Source organism: Antedon mediterranea, chromosome 2 (assembly GCF_964355755.1).
Source record: "Antedon mediterranea chromosome 2, ecAntMedi1.1, whole genome shotgun sequence".
Lineage (NCBI taxonomy): Eukaryota > Metazoa > Echinodermata > Crinoidea > Comatulida > Antedonidae > Antedon > Antedon mediterranea.
The window spans coordinates 11,026,837-11,048,009 of record NC_092671.1 but is presented as its reverse complement, the minus strand read 5'-3'; the positions used below and the strand labels follow the sequence as shown (position 1 = coordinate 11,048,009).

Sequence of the window (21,173 nt, the reverse complement as noted above, 5' to 3'; positions counted from 1 at the left end):
ATCCCCTCCTCTCGCTCTCGCTCCTTCCTGAAGTTACTGTAGGCCTAGCTAGCTGCTAGGAGTAGGAGGCCTAGGCCTAGGTTGTTTAGTTGGCTTTTATAAAACATTACAAATAAATTCCAAACAAATATGGGGCATGTTACAGCAGATTGGAACCCGATGGGAGAGGTTTACTTCAGGTACAGTTGAATTAGGCCTACTAAACTAGGCTACTGTTGAATTACTGTCTGTGTGTGTAGCCTAAAAACTAAGCCTAGCCTAGGGCCAGGCCTAGCCTAGCTAGGCCTAATTACTACTAGCCCTAGCTAGCATAATAACCGTGCTGTGATGATATAGGCTAGGCCTAGGCTAGACTCTTGAGGATAGCCAAATGTACTGGTACTGCTGTAGTCAGTGTAGGCTTTGTTAGACCTCTAGCTGGTATTCCTGATGGAATGATATACATACATTTTACAAGCTATAATAATAGCCTACCTAGCTAGGCCATTCAAAACTAATATAGGCCTACTAAAAGGCCTATCTAGGCCTAGTATTATTATTTTTCATTTATCAATAATATCTCAGATTCATTACTGAACTGTGCATGCAGTATTCTATATTAGATTTGAAACTAAATGTTTTTCTTCTTTCCAAAAAATGTTTCTGTATTTCATATTTCTTAGTTCTGTAATTAAATGAACACTATATTTAATATCCTATTAATATTTTAAATTTCATGTTTTTTATTTCATTTTTTTATCAGGAAGTCAGAACTATATAGTATGGATCGAAAATGGCAAGAAGTTGCAGACCTGAAGAAGTTTAAGATTGCGGCTGCCCCATATGGTGGGCCGATAGGTCAGTATAGCATACACTGATAATATTTCCTGCTACAAAATGTAGATGAATTATTGGCATCCCTTGGTCACTGAATTTACCTCTTCGTGTAGAATCTCATTAAACTATAATCAATTCTGCATGGTTTACAAATATTTTGTGTCAGTTTCAGAAAAGTTTACTGTAGTAATAAATTTATCTTCTAATTTTAAGGAAATGTGATGTCGTCATTCACAAAATTTGGAACTACTTTACTTATATCTTGATTAAGTATGATATGCACATTTCCTATAAACAATCAATTACCACATAATTAAATAATATTTTTATTATTTTATTTAGCTTTGATTCGGGATGACAGTAAGATTATGCAGGTTAAAGGAGGCGCTCGTCCAATTGTATACATTTTTACGTCTGTTGGTGTTCAAGTTGCATCATTTAGTGTAAGTCTGAATTGACTGATAATACCTGTATAAACATCAGTTTAAAAACATTAGATGTTTTACATTTGGATTTCTGATACATTTGACTTATCTTGAGCCTCTGTATCTTGTGTTTTTCCATTTGAAAGTATTGCAAATACAACTAAACAAATAGTATACCATGTTCTATATTTATCAAAAAGATCGTTGTAATATTGAATGTTATATTATCAAATCTTTATTTGTTCCATATATAAAAAGGTGTACATGGGAAAATTGTATTGCGGCAGAAATATAGTAAAACAGAAAAAAAACATTCACAATTACATCAATACATTTGATATTAAATTAAGATTCATGACATATATCAATCCCATATAAAAGTACTTTGTTTTTATTTAGGTTAAAATTATATAAAACTCTGTAAAACAATATTTAATAATATTTGTGGGATTTGGCACAAATGACAGTCAGTCATACCAATGGCCATATTAATTGAGAAATTTACATTTCAACATAAAGAAAGGTACACACATTTATCTGTACTTGACCTAAGTATACTAATATAATGGTGACTCAGTTTTAGATGTTGTTTTTTGGATATTGATTTCTTTATTCCTTACATTCACAGATCTCCCTTAAAAAAGAATGCCTGATGTTTAAATTTGTAAAATCTAATTGACATGATACCAGGCTAAATATGTAAACAGTTTTTAGATATTTACAGAAAATAAAAGTAATTCTCTTTATATACAAACTGAAGTATACAGTATTATGATAAAAAAGGATTTATTTACAAAAAAAGTGTTGATATATGTTTTAAAGATCATAACATGTTAATATACTAATAATTTCCTCAAAAAAAAAAAAAAAATCTATATACAAGAGGAGGGCAGACAAACTGAAGAACAAGTTCAAGTTCCTAAATTTTTTATGGATTTGAGAGATCAAGATCTGTGGCTCAAAGTTGTCTGTCATTCTTATCTATTGTTCTTCCAGAAAGCTCATCATATATAGTATCCTCAGTTTTCCTGTTCAACTTTTTCCGGTACTTCAATGATGTCATGTTACTTAATTTAACATTACTGGTTGACGTCACCACTAACATAAATTTCATTTTCTGTTTCCACAAAATCACCTTCTAACCGAGAGACATTGATCGTAGCATAATCATAAACATGTTTTTCTGTATCCTTGTTTTTTATTCCACTTTGATTCAAATCTTGGTTTGTTTTTTGTGAGTCATTGTTACGTTGGAATTGTTTTTGTCGCAAAAAGCAGATAATAATTAAAGAGGAAATTATAATAACAATTATTCCAAGAAGACTCACCACAATGATAAAATAAACAATGCTTACATTGTTTGAATCTTGATTTTGAGTATTAAAGATAGAACAAGTTTCACTTGTTTTTCCAATATAATTTTCAGCCCAGCATTCTATAACAGAACTAGTTTCTAACTGTTTAGTGAATATCAGTTTATCTCCTGTAATGTTGAAGTTTTCTTTAGGAATGTTAGACTCCACAATCCAGTTTGTTCCATTCACTGCTGGTCTAGCCTCAGCTGTACAGTGGAACTCAAGTGGTGATATTTTTGAGATGGTAATCTCTGGTTTATAGTTGACAGTGATTGGACCTACTGAGCAACTTCTGATCTCATTTGTTCCATTTCTTTTTGATTCACATACAAATCTTGCATCATGGTACTCTTTTCTTACTGTCAAGTTATGAATAATGTAGCCATTAAAAATTGACATAGTGGACAAGACTCTCTCATTTAACTTAAAAAATGTTGTGACATCTGGATCTGATGAAATTGAGACACATCCTACTTGTAACATTTCTCTATTGACAAGAGTTGTATTTATTCCAACACATAATGGAATACTGAATGGCCATTCCTTTATATTGACAGTTGCATTTGCCGTTGCTACAGCACTATATGCATTGTTGTTTATTTCCATAACAGAACAACGGTACTTTACACGAGTATTAGTAGATGCTGATGATGGTATTTGAAAAAATAGAGTAAAATTATTTCCTTCACCAATTATTGAAATATTTTCAGCAATGCTTTCAACTGTAGTATTATACAACTTTCTATTGTCTGAAATCGTTTCAACCATTACTTTCTCAGATGTGTAAACCCATATAACTATTTGCCCTTTAACCAAGTTCTTCAAAACGCATGGCAGCAAAACATTTTGTCCTGGAAAAGCAGTCACTTCTAGTGGTGGCTTTACAGCAAACTCTACATCAGCAGATGAAGAAGACAAAGTTAATATCACAAATACAATCCTGTAACAGAGATCCATGTCTTTAGTTGAAAAGCTGTTTGGTTGTTGTACAGTAAAGGAAGGAATATTTTCAAGACAGCTATACAATAACTAATCCAAACTAGAATCTGTTGTGTATTTATAAAGTTCCTTGTAATATTATATTATTTCAAAATCCTGTATTCATACATCAGTGTGGTTAAAATCATTCATCCGTGGAATAGAATATCCTGTGTTTTCTTAAACTACAATATTAAACTTAATATGTGACGAAAAAATGTGATGTGCACATGGACATGATGACATCATATCACTACCATATTTGGGCATATGACATTTTTTTTTGTCAAGCTATTTGTGTAGACAGAGCTTTAGAATTCTATATTCTGCCACATTCCTAATTCCTAGGTTACTTTATAACATGATTTTACCTTTTACTTCATGGTTATTCATCATACTCGCATTTATTTCTAGACAATTGAACAAATATTACACAGCACTTTACAATTCAACTAAAACTTAGAAAAACTAAAAATATGTAATAAATAAATTCATCTGGTTCCCAATATTATACAGTAACTATGTAGATTTCAGGGATCAAAAATAGAGTTAGAAAATTTGTCTCAAGATGATCCTGTAATGGTTATAAAAAATCTGCCCCTTCTTTCCATTAATTTCATATTATTTATTCTTTCACTTTTCTTATTCTGATCCTTAGATGTATACTTCACTAGGCTTAAGTGTTATGATTTGCATAAATTATATTGAATTGACTTGTTCATTAAAATAGTCGTATCTGCTCCTGTTGATTAACATACAATTACATGAATATAATTATAAACCCACACCCGTAGTTTAAACCTTCTCACAAATCCCAGTCATATTGATATTCCATTACTACTAGGGAAAACTGTACAACCAACAAACATAACTATTTTTTTTAACCTTTAATATAATTAATAGTAAAATGTTGAATTACTTATTCTTTATATTTGAACATCATACTTTTATTTCAGTGGAAAAGTTTGCGTGTCATACATCTTGCATGGACCAATACTGAAGACTTGATGATCATACAAGAAGATGGTACAGTGCATCTTTATGACATGCTTGGAAGCCATAAGAAAACCTTTACAATGGGTCAGGTAAGACAAGATATTTCTTTAAACAAGCACGAATGTGCAATACTCAAGGTACAGCAAAAGAAGCTGTAATAATGATGTCATAAGACCGGATGTAAACGTCACATACACATCAATAACCTACCAAATATGGCTATATGGTACCATCTTCGAGACGTCATATGGCTGCATTCGGTTTGAAAATTAAAAATCCGGCTCTATAGCTTTGAGGACATGTCCCTGTAGTATATTCATGCCAAATCCCAGCTCAATACTACAATGAATAAGGGGGGAGTAGTACTTTAAAAATCGCACTTTTTACTCAAAAGTGTCCAGATGGAGGAAGAAGAGGAGGAGAAAATGAGTAAGTCCTAGACTCGGATACCCCGAGTAAAAATTCAATAAACCCCACTCATGTTTCCTTCTCCTCATTTCATGATTTTCTACAGAAAGTAAACTTTTCTCTGTTAAATGTGAATGAATAATAATGCACACAGTCAGGTTCTATTATACAGCATTGATATGATTTTAGATTAGATTTTACAATGTTTCATAATAATTATGTTTTAATTGGTAGGATGCAAAAGAAACAAAGATCCTTGAATGCAAGACTTTCCGTAGTTTTTCTGGCACTGGATTAGCTATCTTAACTGGAAGCTTCCGTTTATTTGTTGTCAACAATGTAGAAGAACCAAGGCTCAGACGAATGGCTGAAGTGCCAGGTACAATCATAGTTTCAAAAGAGTAGATAAATGAGCTACTACCTACAGTAGACAGGCCTTTAGCATTTATTTAAAAACTTAGCACTTGCAAAGTCCCATGACAATCCAATCTTTACATTTCACTCATTATTGCATAACATTAATCATAGTTTTTTAGCTCTTTTCATTAATTATCATTGCTTGAAATGTTTTTTTAACTGGTCTTAGTAAAATTAATATTTTTTTAAAAATTGAATTCTAGTACATACTCCTCTTCATAATTAGCCTTTATCATTGCATTGTTTTGTGATTTTACCAGGTATTGAAGCTGCACCTAGTAGTTGGTGTGTGATATCAAGTGAAAGGCAGTCTCACGTCTTACTGGCCAAGGAAAATCAACTATACCTTCTGGACCATGGGGGACATTATCAGGAACTGGTAAGAATTTAGTTTGCAAATGTCATAACTGAAATGTGTATACACATTTGCTCCTATTTAATTAAAACACAATATAATTAAGATTATACTGAAGAACCCCTATTAAGAGGACACATTCAGGACCCAACAAAGTGTCCTCTGAATAAAGGTAGGTCATAGTGTTAGAATAATAATAGGATGTTCCAAATAGGTGTTTTATATCTGTTTATTTTTTCCATATTAGACATTGGAGTTGGATACCCCTGTAAATGCTTTCATCGAGATGTCTGTCTCCTTTGATCATCGATTTCTTGCATTATTTGCTGATACTGGTGTTTTTTGGGTTGGTTCATCAGACCTAAAGGTAATTTAGCTAAAAAGTCAGACTATTCATGTGAGAATTATATTTATTTGGTGATGTCAGATGATGAGCAAAGTACTGTAAGGTAGGCAAACGGTTGAGTTGGTTCTTGATAGGAGAGAATAGAGGTCCTTTGATCATCGATTTCTTGCATTATTTGCTGATACTGGTGTTTTTTGGGTTGGTTCATCAGACCTAAAGTAATTTAGCTAAAAAGTCAGGCTATTCATGTGATAATTATATTCATTTGGTGATTCATTTACTGTAAATCTATCATGAACTTAAGGTAGGTAAACGGTTGAGTTGGTTCTTGAATAGAGGTCTGACATTAATGAAATGTCAAACTATAGAATAATATATTACATAATATTTTGCAGAAGAAACATTGTGAGTTTGATACCAAAAGCAAAACGAGACCAAAGCAATTAACATGGTGTGGTGGTGGAGCAATTGTAGCTTACTGGGAGAACATGCTTGTGATGATAGGCCCTGACAAAGATTGGGTTAAGTACAATGTGGACAGTGACGTACACCTTGTAGCGGAGTATGACGGCCTTCGTATCATAGGCACACAGACCCATGAGATGTTGCAACGGGTACCAAGTAAGTGTAAACAATTTCTGACAGACCAAAGATATATGTTTCTTTAATGTCATAAAGATTGAAATGGTTTTACTGTAAATGAAATATAAGCCCGAGTATGATCCCACCCCCTAATTTAAGCTAAATGATGTAATATTCTGTAGTGTGTATCAACAACAACTCAACCTAATGGTCAACTTTAACAATATACTTACTTTAAAATAGATGTAGTTTGTTGTCCTAATAATCTAAGCCGTGTTCTTTTTTTCAGCTGTGGTGGAAGACATATTCAAAATCGGCTCGATGGCACCAGGTGCTATGTTGTATGAGGCATCCAGAGAGTTCCATGAGGTAGCTAACATCAGAAATATATAATATATACAGTACAATAGACTCCACGACTTTACTTTTTAATTTTTTTAGTCATTACACATGCTTGTAAAGCCAATGCATTTGTATGTAATGAAATTGATATAATTTTATATTTAAGCCATAGTTACCGCTTTGAATGTACAGAAAGGGATAAAAGATTAGGACAATCTGACTAATACAAATAATCAAATCACAATAAAAATAATATGTACAGTGTTTCAAGAAATACAAAAGAGTATTCCTGTTTAGTAACAATTTTTATATCTTTGTTGTTCTGTTTAATACAGAAAAAAAGTGAGAAGGCAGATGAATATATTCGTATGATCCAGGACCAACTACCGAGGGCAGTACAACAGTGTATACAAGCTGCTGGCGCAGAGTACGAACCAGCAACACAAAGGATGCTACTACGTGTATGTTGAAATCAAACTACAGCTAGAAGAACCCCAATAAGAAGACAAACAAAGTGTCTTCCTAATAGTCTTATCCCATGAATATGGTTGGATATGTTGGTCCTTGTTCATTTTATGGGAAATTGTAGGGGTGTCCCATAAGAGGCGCTTTACTGTATGATGCTGTACATTGTAATTTAGTATTTCAAATTATCAGTTTTATCTAGTCTTAAAATGTACCTAAATTAACAAATTTGCTTATTCGATTTTTAGGCTGCATCATTCGGCAAATGTTTCCTTAGCAACATGAAACCTGACATGTTTGTCAACATGTGTCAGATGCTGCGTGTACTCAATGCTGTACGAGATTATCGAGTGGGCATCCCCATAACCTACGAACAGTATCCTTTATTTTACAAGCGTTTACAACAACAGAGTTAACAATTTCAGATTTTTATTTTGACCATTAAAAAAGAAAACATATTCATCCTCATTTTATGCCAGTAGAAAAATGCTTTAATATAGTGAAAATATTTTTAAAACTCACCTTTCTAGTCTTTGTTTCTTATTGTACAGTTAACAATTTCAGATTTTTATTTTGACCATTACAAAAAAAAATATTCATCTTCATTTTATGCCAGTTAGTGAAAATACTTTAATACAGTAAAAATATTTATGAAAACTCACCTTCCTAATCTTTATTTCTTATTGTACATTCGTATTAGTTACACAAACAAATTTGTTTAAGAAATTAGAAACAAATATGTTAATTGGTTTCATACCTGTTATTTCTTAATTTACATCATAGATTGAAGCATCTTACATTACCAGTTCTCATTGACAGGTTTGTATACAAAAATAGTATTTTTTTAATTATTATTTGGATGAGTGTAAATAAATTACACCATGATCTGATTCATTTTGTACATATTAGTAATGTTTAATGTCAATACATATTCTTGACATAATTATTGTATACATTATGTTAAAATAATTGTATTGAATAATGTTGATCTTTATAGATTGATACTAAGAAGAAATTGGTGTTTAGCAGTTCGAATCTGTAAATATTTGAAATTGCCAGAAACAGAGGGAGAAAGCAGAATTTTAGGTCATTGGGCATGTTATAAGGTATCACTCATGTTGTTAAATCAGATTTTAATTTATTTTCCAATTGCAATTTATATTCAATGTACTGTATGTACTATAAATATTGTCATTGCTCACCCTTTATTCGATTTAGTACGAAAAACCATATAATAAATATAATAATATAGTTGGCTTGTTTTTTCAGGTTCAGCAGACACATGTTGCTGATGATCAGATTGCCAGGGCTATCCAAAGTAAACTGGGTGATACTCCTGGCATTTCCTATTCTGAGATTGCTTCCAAGGCTTGGGAATGTGGCCGGGCTGGCCTAGCAGTAAAGGTAAGATTTATTTATAACTTTATTTAATTCAGTCACCTTTGAAATATTAATAATATATAATAAACTAGATGTGCACCAACTCAGACTAATTTCAAGACCAAACTGGACGCACTAGACACGACTGTATTGCTAAGCTTGCCCACATAAAAATTTAATTGCAACTAGCTAGCGCAACTTGTATGTGATAGCCTGTATGATGATAAGATAAAAGCAGTACCAGCCCACTTTTAGGATAAGTAAATTTTAAGATATTTTTTTTAGCTTTTGGAGTATGAGCCCAAGGCAGCTGAGCAAGTTCCTTTACTCATGAAGATGGATCATGATGATGTAGCTCTTTCCAAGGCTATTGAGAGCGGGGATACTGATTTAGGTAAGTACCTATCCAGTACCTATAAATACAGTAGAACTCCTTCGGGTCCCAACAAAGTGGTCCCTTAGTATGGTGTGTCCCCTGAATAGGGGTTGGCTAGAATGTTAAAATATATATTGCTTTGTTCATATCATAGGAAAGTGTTCTTTAATAGAGGTGTCTCAAAAGAGGACAGGCCTTTGTATTTAAATAAAAATATTATATGTTAAATAATTTCCAAAGAGTAATAAGGCACCAGAATCTTGTATTAGTATTGAAAATTCTTCTTATAAGGATTGAAATAAAATAGTTGTATTCGCTGTTAATTTGTAGGCACTGGACTTTTGTGTTAACAATGATAGTAACATCTTTTATAGTAACATTAAACAAGTGGTATTATCATGGTAACTGTTTTCTCTATAGTGTTTCTTGTTATATTAAGCATGAAAGACAAGAAGAAATTAGGAGACTTTTTGATGACACTAAGAAACCAACCAGTTGCTCAAAGTCTTTACATGCAAGTGAGTTAAAACAGTTTAGTTAAATTATTTGAATAGCATCCAGCAGAAATCAGTAAAATACATTTGAAACAGCATTCCACTTTTAATAATGTCATTTGCGTATAATACAATATTGTACATTGAAAATTGTAATCAAATTGTATAGTCAAAACATATTAGGGTGGACTCTCTGTCGTATTAAAATTGAAGTGAAATATGCTATTGGATTTGATACACTTCTGAATGTTTTTGGCTTTTGCTGGAATTAAATGTTTTTTTTAGATAATTTTGAGAACAATATGTAGGATACAATATAATTACGCTTGTTTATGTGTTTAATTTTAATATTGACGACAACAAAAGGTAGATAACTTAAAATTTGTATGGTCAAGTAGAGGATAAATCTGTTATTATTGTTTTTTAGTATTGTCGACAACAAAATCCAGACATGTTGGAGAATTTGTATGAGCAAGTAGATGACTACCTAGAGATGGCAAATATAAAAGTCTCAAATAGTTGCGTATACGGTTCAGAGGTAATATTTATACTGTAATGCACCATTCACAAACATTTGTGCCCAAAAGGCAATGGATTTAAACACGTCTACATCTAAGATTTTTCATCCAAGTTGACCCTAAACCATCTTGGCCTCAGTCAATACTTTATTTATTGTTGACACAGGACCAGATAACTTGAGGCCGAGTTAACTAACTGGTGGTGACCGGATTCCATCTACAGTAGCCTTCCTGGTGTCTAGGAAATCTTTATCATCTAATGTACAAGAAACAAACTAAAAATTTTTTTTATAGAAAAATGTGAAAACTCAGATTGATATGTTACATGTTGCGCAAGAAAACTACAAGAAAGGCAACAATGAATTTGCAACTAAGGTATTTGTATAGGGCTGGTTTACAAATAAATTTACTCCAGCTGTTTGTAACCTAATGTTAAAATCACTTCTGTTATACTTTGTCGTTTGACCCAATGCAGTACCATTTGGGTGTAAATTGTTTTGAATGAATTTGAATTTATTCTAATTAACTAACCATTATTAATTAATAATTTAGTATTTCAGATAAATGTTGTTATTGACATTAATAATTTTACTGCTTATCGATAAAGGTTTTGTGAACTATTTTTCAGATGACTGAAGAACAGATAAAACTGTTAACATATCAGAGAAACATGGAGGCTGACTTAAAACAGCCATATTTGAACTTATCAATTCATGACACAATTTTAGAACTACTTCTTACAAATCGTACCAAATTAGCTGAACAGCTAAGGAAAGAATTTAAAGTACCTGATAAAAGGTGAGAAATAAAAAGCTTTATTTTTGTTATTCTGCGTATGGTTATTCAACATTATATATATTAAATATATAAATACATGTTAAAATCATATACATTTTTCCAGTAAAAAGTAAAACTCAAAGATGACATTATCTGTTCTTAATACTATAAATAGAATAATAACAAACATTTACATTTATTGCAGGTTTTGGAGAATAAAGATAGAGGCACTATCTGAGAACAGAGATTGGATTGAATTAGAAAAGTTTTCTAAAAGTAAAAAATCTCCTATAGGATTTGAGGTAAGAAAGATTTTATGAAAGGTATTTCAAATAATGTATAAAAATACAAGAAGATATATTGTGGTTTTTTTAGTTTTTGCTTTGATAATCTTACATGTTTTTTATTTTTGTTGTGTGTATTTTAGTCATTTGTTGAGGTGTGTTACAAATATGGTAACCTAACAGAGGCCAATAAGTATGTGCCAAAGGTACCAGCAGAAAACCGTGTCAGAATGTATCTACGAATTGGGTAAGAAATTAGTTATAATTCACTTATAGCCTGATGTCCTTTATTCCAGCAACTAGAGTTTTCATATTATTATTAGAAAGATTTAGATTTCAGGCAGGACCTGTGCAAATAAGGTGATCAGATCAAAATCCTAGAGTAGTACTCTTACAAATGAAGAGATCATATTCTAGGGCATGGCTTATTCTGAGTTTAAAGTACAAGAACATTGAACAATACTGGATAAGTTTAGATTTCACAACTAGGATCTTAGAACATGGCTGTTTTGACTTGGATTGGACTTTAGATATACAGTAACATTTCAGCATGGATAGCTTAGATCAGTGGCGTAATGAGCGCTCGCTGGCTAAATCCAGGGGCCCCGGAGTTTATGGGGGGCCCCTGAGGCATTAACATGTATTAAAATATGTCAAAAAACGCCCCAGGACCACTTAGAGTTCCTAAAGCAGGGGCCTCAGGTCTCTACGTTCAGCACTGAGCTAGATATGTATACAACAACCAGGACATAGGATTGCCAGTCAATTAATCATTTTTAATCCCCACAACATATTTAAATGTTGTGACGACGAAGGCTTATCATCAATATTTGCAATGTTCGGGCCGTTGTTATTTGAAGGTTCATCAATAGTTGTTTACTCAAAGTTTAGTCAAAAATCAGATTTCATAAACAAAGTAGACTTGGTGTTTATCTGTAGGAAATAATCACTACAGACTGTAAACCCAGTGTACGTGTAGGATTTGTATCTTGTTTCTTCATTTAGTTTGTTTAGTTAGCCTGTCAACTAGCAGTTAATATTTTATTAATTCGATAGCTGGATGACCTAGTGAAAACAAGTACAATAGACTTTTTACAAACGGATTTAAAATTAGTCCTAGTAAATAACTTTGTTAAGAATATTAATTTTAAGATAATTAAACTTAATTTAGATTTAGATGTGTTATAGAGTAAGTAGGTTTTAGGCTTAAGCTAGATCAAGTTTGATCTAGACCGGACAGGAAACCCTAATCCTGTATCATATGCATATAGTTTACAAATTCAGCCATGATTAAAAAAAAGCATAACATATGATCTTTAGGTTGTTATTTTTACTATAATGCCCTTGCCACAGCTACAATAATATGCTGATAATGCTCATAATAAGACCACACTGTCAGTATTATGTATTTGTAATATCATTTTTACTGATACCAAATTAGCAATTCCAAGTTAAAATGTCTCCTTTTTCGCCTATCATGACATTATTCAATATCAGCATCATCGTCGTCATATTTTTCAGTGTTTTGGAGCAGGCTGCTGAAGCTGCCTTCCAGATAAAAAGTGAGGATGATCTAAATATGGTGCTTATGAAATGTGGTGTACAAAACAAACAACTTGCTGCTAAAATAGGCACAATGAAATCACAATTGGGAAAAAAATAAGAACACAAATAGTGGATGATGAAGTAGTTACTATTTTAATTTAACATCTAAATGTACAATTATAGCTTAATCCTTTAAATGTTGGCATTTAGCTTGTCTATTTTATATCTTTGGCACCTAAGGGTAACATGGTACCTGCCAAGTACATGATCTGATTCATTTAATGAATTTATTAAAGATGTAAGTTATATGGCCTACACTAATACAATAGACACAAGTTCTTCCTTTAGTGTGGTACTTAAGTACATGAAAATGGATTCTATATCTCTACTAAAACAATTATCAATGATACCTTTAACAAAATGGTAATAGTAATACTGTACTGTCATTTATAACCACGAGGCCATATTTATCTGTACAGTTATTGTAAACTTTGACCTAATAAGTAACATCAAACATTTGCAGTATTGTAAATTTGTCCTATACAAATACCTAGTGACTGATGCTGTATTCGCTTTACAGTAAATATACCATATATAGATCCTACAGGTAAATACACTATTCCTTCCACACACCATACATACAAGGATCATAGTTTCTTCTGGTATATTAAAAAGCTAATTAAAACAAAATTATATTCTGATCTTTTAATTTTATACAAAAAAGGGCAAATCCTTTTTGTAAATTTATTCGATACTGATATTTACTGTAGTCACTATATGAACCAAAACCTTTGAATTAATAAAAGTAGAACAAATATTGTATCTTGCCTTCTATGTGAGATATTACATTTGTTGTTTAATCATTTATGATGGTTATGTAATTTATTGAATTAGTTTGTGTTGTGCATTCGATATGACACAAGGAACTAATGTAACACTTTACTACTAATTTAAAAAAATATTACTCTAAAAGTTATGTAGTAGTTATTCATATACATTTGTATAAGGAAATGAAATTGTAATTACAGTAATTTAAAAATAACTCTCTTTCGTTTATGACCAGTTTTATGTCATTGCGATGTGTAATAGATCTCTTTAGTTTGTAAAAGGCCTATATATAGTTATAGAATATCTTTCTCAACTAATTCAGCAGCACGGCCAAGCTTGCATGTCTTTAACATATCGACGAGTTCATGCAATATTTCTTCCCGTGGTTTACCTTGATTTTGATTAAAGAAAATCTCGAGCAGTGTTTTTGTATGGTTGTATTTACTTTGAAGACAAGCTTCAATTGTCTCAGCTTTTACTCCCATCTCTTCAGCAAGTGCTCGCCAGTCACGTCTTGCGTCATTAGTAACGTCCAAGTGCATGCATACTCTAGAAAAGGTGTTCCAACTAAGGATGTGTCCATACTCGTATCCTTCATTCCTTCCCAACAATATTTCTTTTTTCATAATATTCTGTAATAACAAGTCATAACATGGTCATGTATGCAATAACATGGTAAACATCCATAGATATATGTATAAAGTAATATCGTTTATATTAGGGCCTACTATTGGTAAACAAGTAAGTATCTTACATCAACCTGGTCACCACCTGAAATGGGGGAAAACAAAATGTTAGTTACATTGCATTAAACATTGAGAAACAATACTCACTGTGTATTTTAACTTAAACAATGTGTGTTATTAAAGCCAAAATTTATTCGTAATTACATACTCTTACTAAACTTAAATGTTTTAAACACTATAACTAGTGTATGTTTAACTCTGTAATATATATGACCTACTTATGTTGTTTTATTAAATAATTTCGGCAAAGGTTAACAACAAGCTTTAGTGTGCCAATGGATGGCAAAAGAAGACTAAACTCAATAGTTTTCAATACACGTGCATTTGACTTACTAAAGACAATCTTTGTGTTCCGTTCACATGGTTTCTGATCCTGTGTCTTGCTTTGTTCAGTTTGTCTTTCATGGTTAGGCCACACTTATAAAAAAATATAGCATATCAATATGGATATCAAACTTACAAATTGTTGCATAGACTTTTGTTTTGCATTAATTTTGACCATGTGATTCTCTAATATGTATCGCATGAAAGCATGTTGTAGATTATTTACCTCATTAATACTTATTATATAGTTTGCATGGAATTTTATAAAATCAATACTATGATCAAATTATCCCTCCTACACCCCAAAAACGTCAACTGATATTTACCGTTCTTTTGTCTTTCCCTCTTTCTGCATATTTCATCAAACCTTTTACGCTGTAGTTTTAGGTTAGGAAGTTCATTTAGAACACATTCCATTTGGTCTGTCCAAAAATCGCCGTCACTAATTTCTGTCATATATGTTGCCGCTACAATGTATGTGTGCTGTTTTTGTTTGACGGAAAAGTTAGACGTCACTAGTACATCTTTACACAGCATAATAACCGCTAGTGTAATTTTCAATCCACCCGTGTAAACATTCTTAACATGCAATTGATATCGTCTTGAAAGGAAGTTCATAATAAAACTCATAAAGAATTCTAAATATGTCTGTGCGATACATTTAGCTTCTTCACTCATACGTTGTATAGACACGGATGCCATATTGCATTTCTCGGTTACTGATTCTATTTCCAGAACGGGATATAATTCTGGTTTTCCGTTTGTTGCTTGAAAGATTTCGTCTACCCAAAGTATTAGGTCGTTAGAGGTTTTTTCACCCATGTTCTCAACGAACTTCAAAAAATCTTTGACGGCGGTGGATAAGTAGTGGTACGTTTTCTCAACAAGATCTTCATATGTGTTTTCATCTGATATTTTGTTGTGATAGTCAACACATTTCTCAAATGTATCTGACACGCGCATGGTAAAGTTCATCCTAATATTTTGGACTGAGCTAGTTTGATTAGCAGCATTTAGTATCAGCATCAGTCCTTTATAACAGCCAGCTCTATGGTACAATAATGCTGCTGTGATACACATTCTGTCTTCTGTTCCGTTGCAAAGATTTAATCCCTCTAAAAAGATAGAAATGTATTTATTTATGTAAGTAAATAAATAAAAGACCATTTAAATATGCTACTAAGATTTAAAAAAAAAGTTTATTCATAATTATTATTTGAAAAACAAAATGTTACAGTACTTTCAAAAGTGCGAAACGTGCGTTTATAGAGAATCATACACAAACTCTATTAAAATAACTACCGTATTTTTTAAAACTTAATACAAATTAATATGCAGATAAATGCCGGTTTTTTTTATTGGCAGCCGTCTGTCTCGAGGGACAATAGGTATGCGCCCTCTATCCGTCATTCGGTGCAGGGTCACAGCGCCTGCTGTGACTAAAAAGTCCAATTTTTGAGCGGCATGATTTGTCACATTTTGGGCAGATGTACGTTGGCTCCTGATCGGTTGGAGCAGAGGATGCTCTCTCCTTTCTACGTTTCTTGAGTAGCGTCCGTTTCTTGTCGCGTCCACTCTCGCTTGTTTGGACACACATCTTGATAGTGGATCTCCACATACTGCGATCGGAGGCAACAGCCTCCCAGTTTGTGACGTTTGTGTTGCCCGACTTAAGATCACGCTTGCATACGTCTTTAAAGCGTAACATGGGCCTTCCTTTAGGTCTAGTTCCAGTGACAAGCTCACCATAGAGTAAGTCTTTTGGTATTCTTCCGTCATCCATGCGCCTTACATGGCCCAGCCATCGAAGGCGTCTCTGGGTAAGTAGTGAGTACATGCTGGGCAAACTTGCCCGAGTTAGAACGGTTTTATTTGAGACATGATCCTGCCATTTGATGCCGAGTATCTTTCTCAGGCAGCGCAGATGAAATGAACTCAATCTGCGCTCTTGGCGGGTGTAAAGAGACCATGATTCACTGCTGTACAATAGGGTGCTTAGGACACAAGCCTGGTAGATCTTCATCTTGGTGTTTATAGTCAGCATGCGGTTTTTCCAAACCTTATCTGTTAGGCGAGCCATGGCTGATGTCGCTTTTCCAATCCTGATGTTGAGTTCGGCGTCAAATGAGAGGTTACTGGAAACAGTGGAACCAAGGTAAATGAACTTGTCCACCACCTCAAGAGTATAATCGCCGATTTTGATCTTAGGAGGAGCATTGGCTGCGTCTTGACTTAGAACGTTCGTTTTCTTAAGGCTGATGGTAAGGACAAACTCCTCGCATGCATGTGAGAAGCAGTCAATGAGGCGCTGGAGTGCTTCTACACTGTGGGCTGTGATGGCAGCGTCATCAGCGAAGAGCAACTCTCTAATAAGTAGACGTCGCACCTTGGTCTTTGCGCGAAAGCGGGCAAGGTTGAAGAGATTTCCGTCACTTCGAGTATGTAGGTAGACTCCTTCATTTGACTGACGAAAGGCATATGATAGTAACAGGGAAAAGAATATGCCGAAGAGTGTAGGCGCGAGAACGCACCCCTGCTTTACTCCACTCTTGATGGGAAAAGGATCTGAAGATGAGCCATCATACTGCACAACGCTGTGCATGTCTTCGTGAAAGGAGGTGATTATCCCCAGAAGCTTTGGAGGACATCCGATCCTTTGTAGTAGGGAGAAGAGACCTTTCCTACTGACAAGGTCGAAGGCTTTCGTTAGATCTATGAAGGCAATGTACAGGGGCTGCCTCTGCTCACGGCATTTTTCTTGCAGTTGTCTCACTGAGAATATCATGTCGATGGTTGATCTTCCAGCTCTGAAGCCGCACTGGGCTTCAGGATAGACACGTTCTGCAAGTGATTGTAATCTAGTTAGTACAACACGTGCGAAGACTTTACCCACTATGCTAAGAAGGGATATTCCACGATAGTTGTTGCAGTCGCTGCGATCGCCTTTGTTCTTATACAGTGTAACAATGTTTGCGTCACGCATATCCTGGGGTACTGAGCCTTCTTCCCAGCATTGTAGCAGAAGCTCGTGTAGGTTTTGTAGTAATAATGTGGAGCGTTTACCAGCATTGAGGACCTCTGGTGGGATACCGTCCTTTCCTGGGGCTTTACCGCAAGCCAAGATATCAATGGCCTTGCTTAGTTCCGCCAGTGTAGGTGGATTGTCGAGCTCTTCCATTATGGGGAGAGAATCTATGCACTCAATGGCTGAGTCAGTGACAATGTTTTCTCTCAAGTAGAGTTGTTGGTAATGCTCTACCCATCTCTCCATCTGCTTTCCACGATCAGTTATGATGGTACCAGAGGCGGTCTTTAATGGTGCGATCTTCGTTGCACTAGGTCCAAAGGCCTTTTTTATACCAGCGTACATGGCGCCAGTGTTGCCGTGATCAGCAGAGAGTTGAATATCTTGACAGAGGTTCAACCAGTATTGGTTGGCACACTGTCGAGCTATCTTTTGAGAGTTATTTCTAGCTTTACGAAGAGCCTCTAGTGTTCTTTCTGAAGGGTCTCTTTTGTAGTCAATTAGCGCTGCACGCTTTGCCTCTAAAGCTGGCTCCATCGCAGAAATTCCTGATTCAAACCAATCAGGGGTTTTCCTCTCTTTCACGCCGAAGATGTCTTTGGCGGAGGTATAGATGGCATCACGAATATGAGCCCATCTCATTTCAGAGTTGGCTTTTGGACAGTCTTTCAGCATTTTATCGATGGTTTGGGCAAAACGAGCGCACAGGTCTGGCAGATTGGTCTTAGCTGTGTTGATGCGTGGGCATCCTATGTGCCTGAAGCGATGAATTTGCTTTGGTTTGAGACACACTGTGCTGCGCACCATAGAGTGATCAGTATCGCAGTCTGCACTATGGTAACTGCGAGTGATGTTTACGTAGTTTAAGTAAGATCTTCGAGTGATGACGAGATCTAGTTGATGCCAGTGGTGAGATCTTGGATGTCGCCAGGACACTTTGTGCTGAGGCTTGGTGGAGAAGAATGTGTTGGTAATGCAGAGGTCATGATAACTGCAGAGCTCCAGAAGCCTCTGGCCATTCTCATTTAGTCTTCCTACACCAAAATGTCCGATGCTCCTGGGCCAGGAATAATGGTCAGATCCCACACGGGCGTTGAAGTCGCCAAGCAAATACAGATGTTCTGTGTCTGAGATTCCTCTGATGGCAGAGTCCAGCTCTTCATAAAACTCATCTTTAGACTCGGGTGTTGAGCAAAGAGTTGGTGCATAGATGCTCAAGATGTTTACTGTGCCCGAAGATGTTGATAGGCGGAGTGAGAGGATTCGGGCGGTGCCCTTGGATGGTGGTTCGACTGATGCTACAAGAGAGTTTCTAACAGCGAACCCCACTCCATGGAGTCGTGGTTGGTCAGGTTCCAACCCCTGCCAAAAGAACGTGTAGTCCCTTTCTCTTATACTGCCATCCGAGGGGAGTCTTGTCTCCTGTAATGCAGCGATATCGATGTTGAGCCTCTTGAGCTCACGGTTGATGATAGCTGTCTTTCTTAAGTCATTGGTCGTTCGTGGGTCGTTTGAAAAGCCAGGACACATGGTCCTGACATTCCAGCTTGCAAATCGCAAGGTAGTATTCTTTAGTCTTTTCTTTAATCTTTTGCCTGGTGCAGTAGTTACAGTCCGCTTGTCGGAAGAATCCTAAGCTCCAAGCACCCATTGAAGCAGGCAGACTGTGGCGGGTCAGCATCTTACTGGCCGAGGGCTGCTCGGCTTGAGGCGGGCGATAGCTGACCAGTGGGACTGCGATGGTCCCTCCCACCGACGGAGACAACCCGTAGCGCCTTGACCTACGCCAATTGGTCTTGGCTTATCACTCGTAAACTGCTGTCTCCCGTGTTGATTTTAGCCGTTTCTTACAACAGCACTGAAGTGACCTCTCCAGGGCGCACGCCTGGGCGAAGAAAAATATGGGGACCCTGCGATGCCCAGTCAGCAGAATCCCCCTCTCGGCCTTTACCGATAAAGTCCATAGGAGAGCAGAGCAATACGTATGGTACCAGTTTGGCTGCAGAAGCTGCCGGAAGGAGATTGAGTCAATGTTCCAAACCGCCTTAGGGGCTTCACTCCGGATTTGTCCTTGAGGTTTACTCCTGAAGCCTTTTCCAGGATGGATATAGCCGCAAGGCAGCGGAGGTTTAAAATCAGAGTTTTCCTTCTCCTAGGTGAACTGCCTGTCACGGCTGATGAACTCCACCTGTCCAAGTAAGCTTCTGGTTTTGAGGCGCCAGTGGCTCGCCTTCGTCCCTTCTCCTGTCAGTAGGAAGCAGGTTTCGCCAGGCTTAAAGAAAGAACTAAGCCATTCGTGCAGGCCAGGAGTTGGACTTTTAGTTGTCAGAGGCTATTTGAGACGCACACCGTATGGGAGCATTTTTTTAGGTAAAGGGAGCTTAACCCCAATACCACTCCCGGCTATGACAACCTTGAAACCCGGTATGCCGGTACCGAAAAAAATAATGATGACTTTCTTACCCTGCCGCACAATGTCCATGTGTTCCTGCTTGTTAGCATCAGTTAGTTCAATCCCACACTGTTTCCCTCTTTCTATTAGTTCATCATACATTTTCCAGTAATATGGATAACGTGGTTCACATGGAATTTGTCCAGTTCCAAGTGATGCACCTGTTGTCAGTACTACTACCTCATGAACTTCAAATTTGGTTTTTATCCACGCTATTGACTCTAGTAATTTGCTTTCGCAAATAACTCTGCAAGGCAATATGAAAGGTAGCAGTCTAAAATGTTCTCCTCTACGAAGTCTGTTACGTGTGGCGATAAAGTTGTGTATGACCGTCAGGAAAAGCAGTATGTAGCATTTAGTGACCGATTGGCCACTCTTGGTTAAACCTTCGAAATACTGAACCATCTGTTTGGCATCTCGTTCCAGTTGTATCCACGAATGTGTACCGGGCATGACATTTGGCAGCGTGAACAGGCCAACCGTTAGTGTCTTCATAGTGTCACTTGAGTTTTCTTCCATATCTTTCATTACATTCTGGTGATCATTTGCCAAGTAAAGCAAATATTTCTGAGTAGTTTCCTCGACAGTCGCAAGTCCACTTTTCTCTGGTATATTATTGCTGAAAGTGACAATAAGATGGAATTCTGTAGAAATATTTCCAGCAAATGCCAATCGCACATCACATGATCCATCTTTCTCTTCAGCATTATCTAGATATTTAGTCATCTGATCGTAATCCCTTTTGAGATATTTATCCACTGCCGCGTCAACAAGTCGTGATACAATAGGATCAGGTGCAATAAGTTTGCTTCGAGAATATGACCTACCAGTCATATTTTGTTTGACGGCTTTATAAGACATAAAACATACATTGCCTTATATTATACCATAATCAAAACGTTACATAACTATAGCTTGATTGTCTATTTGTACCTTCAC

The 21,173-nt window shown here is 35.5% G+C and overlaps 2 protein-coding genes across 2 annotated transcripts; one reads left to right on the top strand and one right to left on the bottom strand.

Moving 5' to 3' along the window:
- Positions 1 to 20: 20 nt before the first annotated feature.
- LOC140040389 (vacuolar protein sorting-associated protein 16 homolog) lies at positions 21 to 13,844 on the top strand. Its single transcript, XM_072086289.1, has 22 exons — positions 21 to 179; positions 743 to 837; positions 1,159 to 1,259; positions 4,531 to 4,659; positions 5,213 to 5,357; positions 5,656 to 5,774; positions 5,998 to 6,117; positions 6,492 to 6,717; positions 6,968 to 7,047; positions 7,356 to 7,481; positions 7,734 to 7,861; positions 8,269 to 8,304; positions 8,483 to 8,591; positions 8,755 to 8,889; positions 9,151 to 9,259; positions 9,662 to 9,759; positions 10,163 to 10,273; positions 10,548 to 10,628; positions 10,882 to 11,051; positions 11,236 to 11,332; positions 11,458 to 11,561; positions 12,836 to 13,844. Exons 1-22 carry the CDS (start codon positions 130 to 132, stop codon positions 12,975 to 12,977), a joined length of 2,511 nt encoding a protein of 836 aa, XP_071942390.1. The 5' UTR covers positions 21 to 129; the 3' UTR covers positions 12,978 to 13,844.
- LOC140039274 (uncharacterized) lies at positions 13,831 to 21,068 on the bottom strand. Its single transcript, XM_072084879.1, has 5 exons — positions 20,246 to 21,068; positions 15,084 to 15,872; positions 14,767 to 14,850; positions 14,442 to 14,458; positions 13,831 to 14,319 (listed from the first exon to the last, which is right to left on the bottom strand). The coding sequence occupies exons 1-5, from the start codon at positions 21,066 to 21,068 to the stop codon at positions 13,981 to 13,983; spliced, it is 2,052 nt and encodes a 683-aa protein (XP_071940980.1). The 3' UTR covers positions 13,831 to 13,980.
- Positions 21,069 to 21,173: the final 105 nt, after the last annotated feature.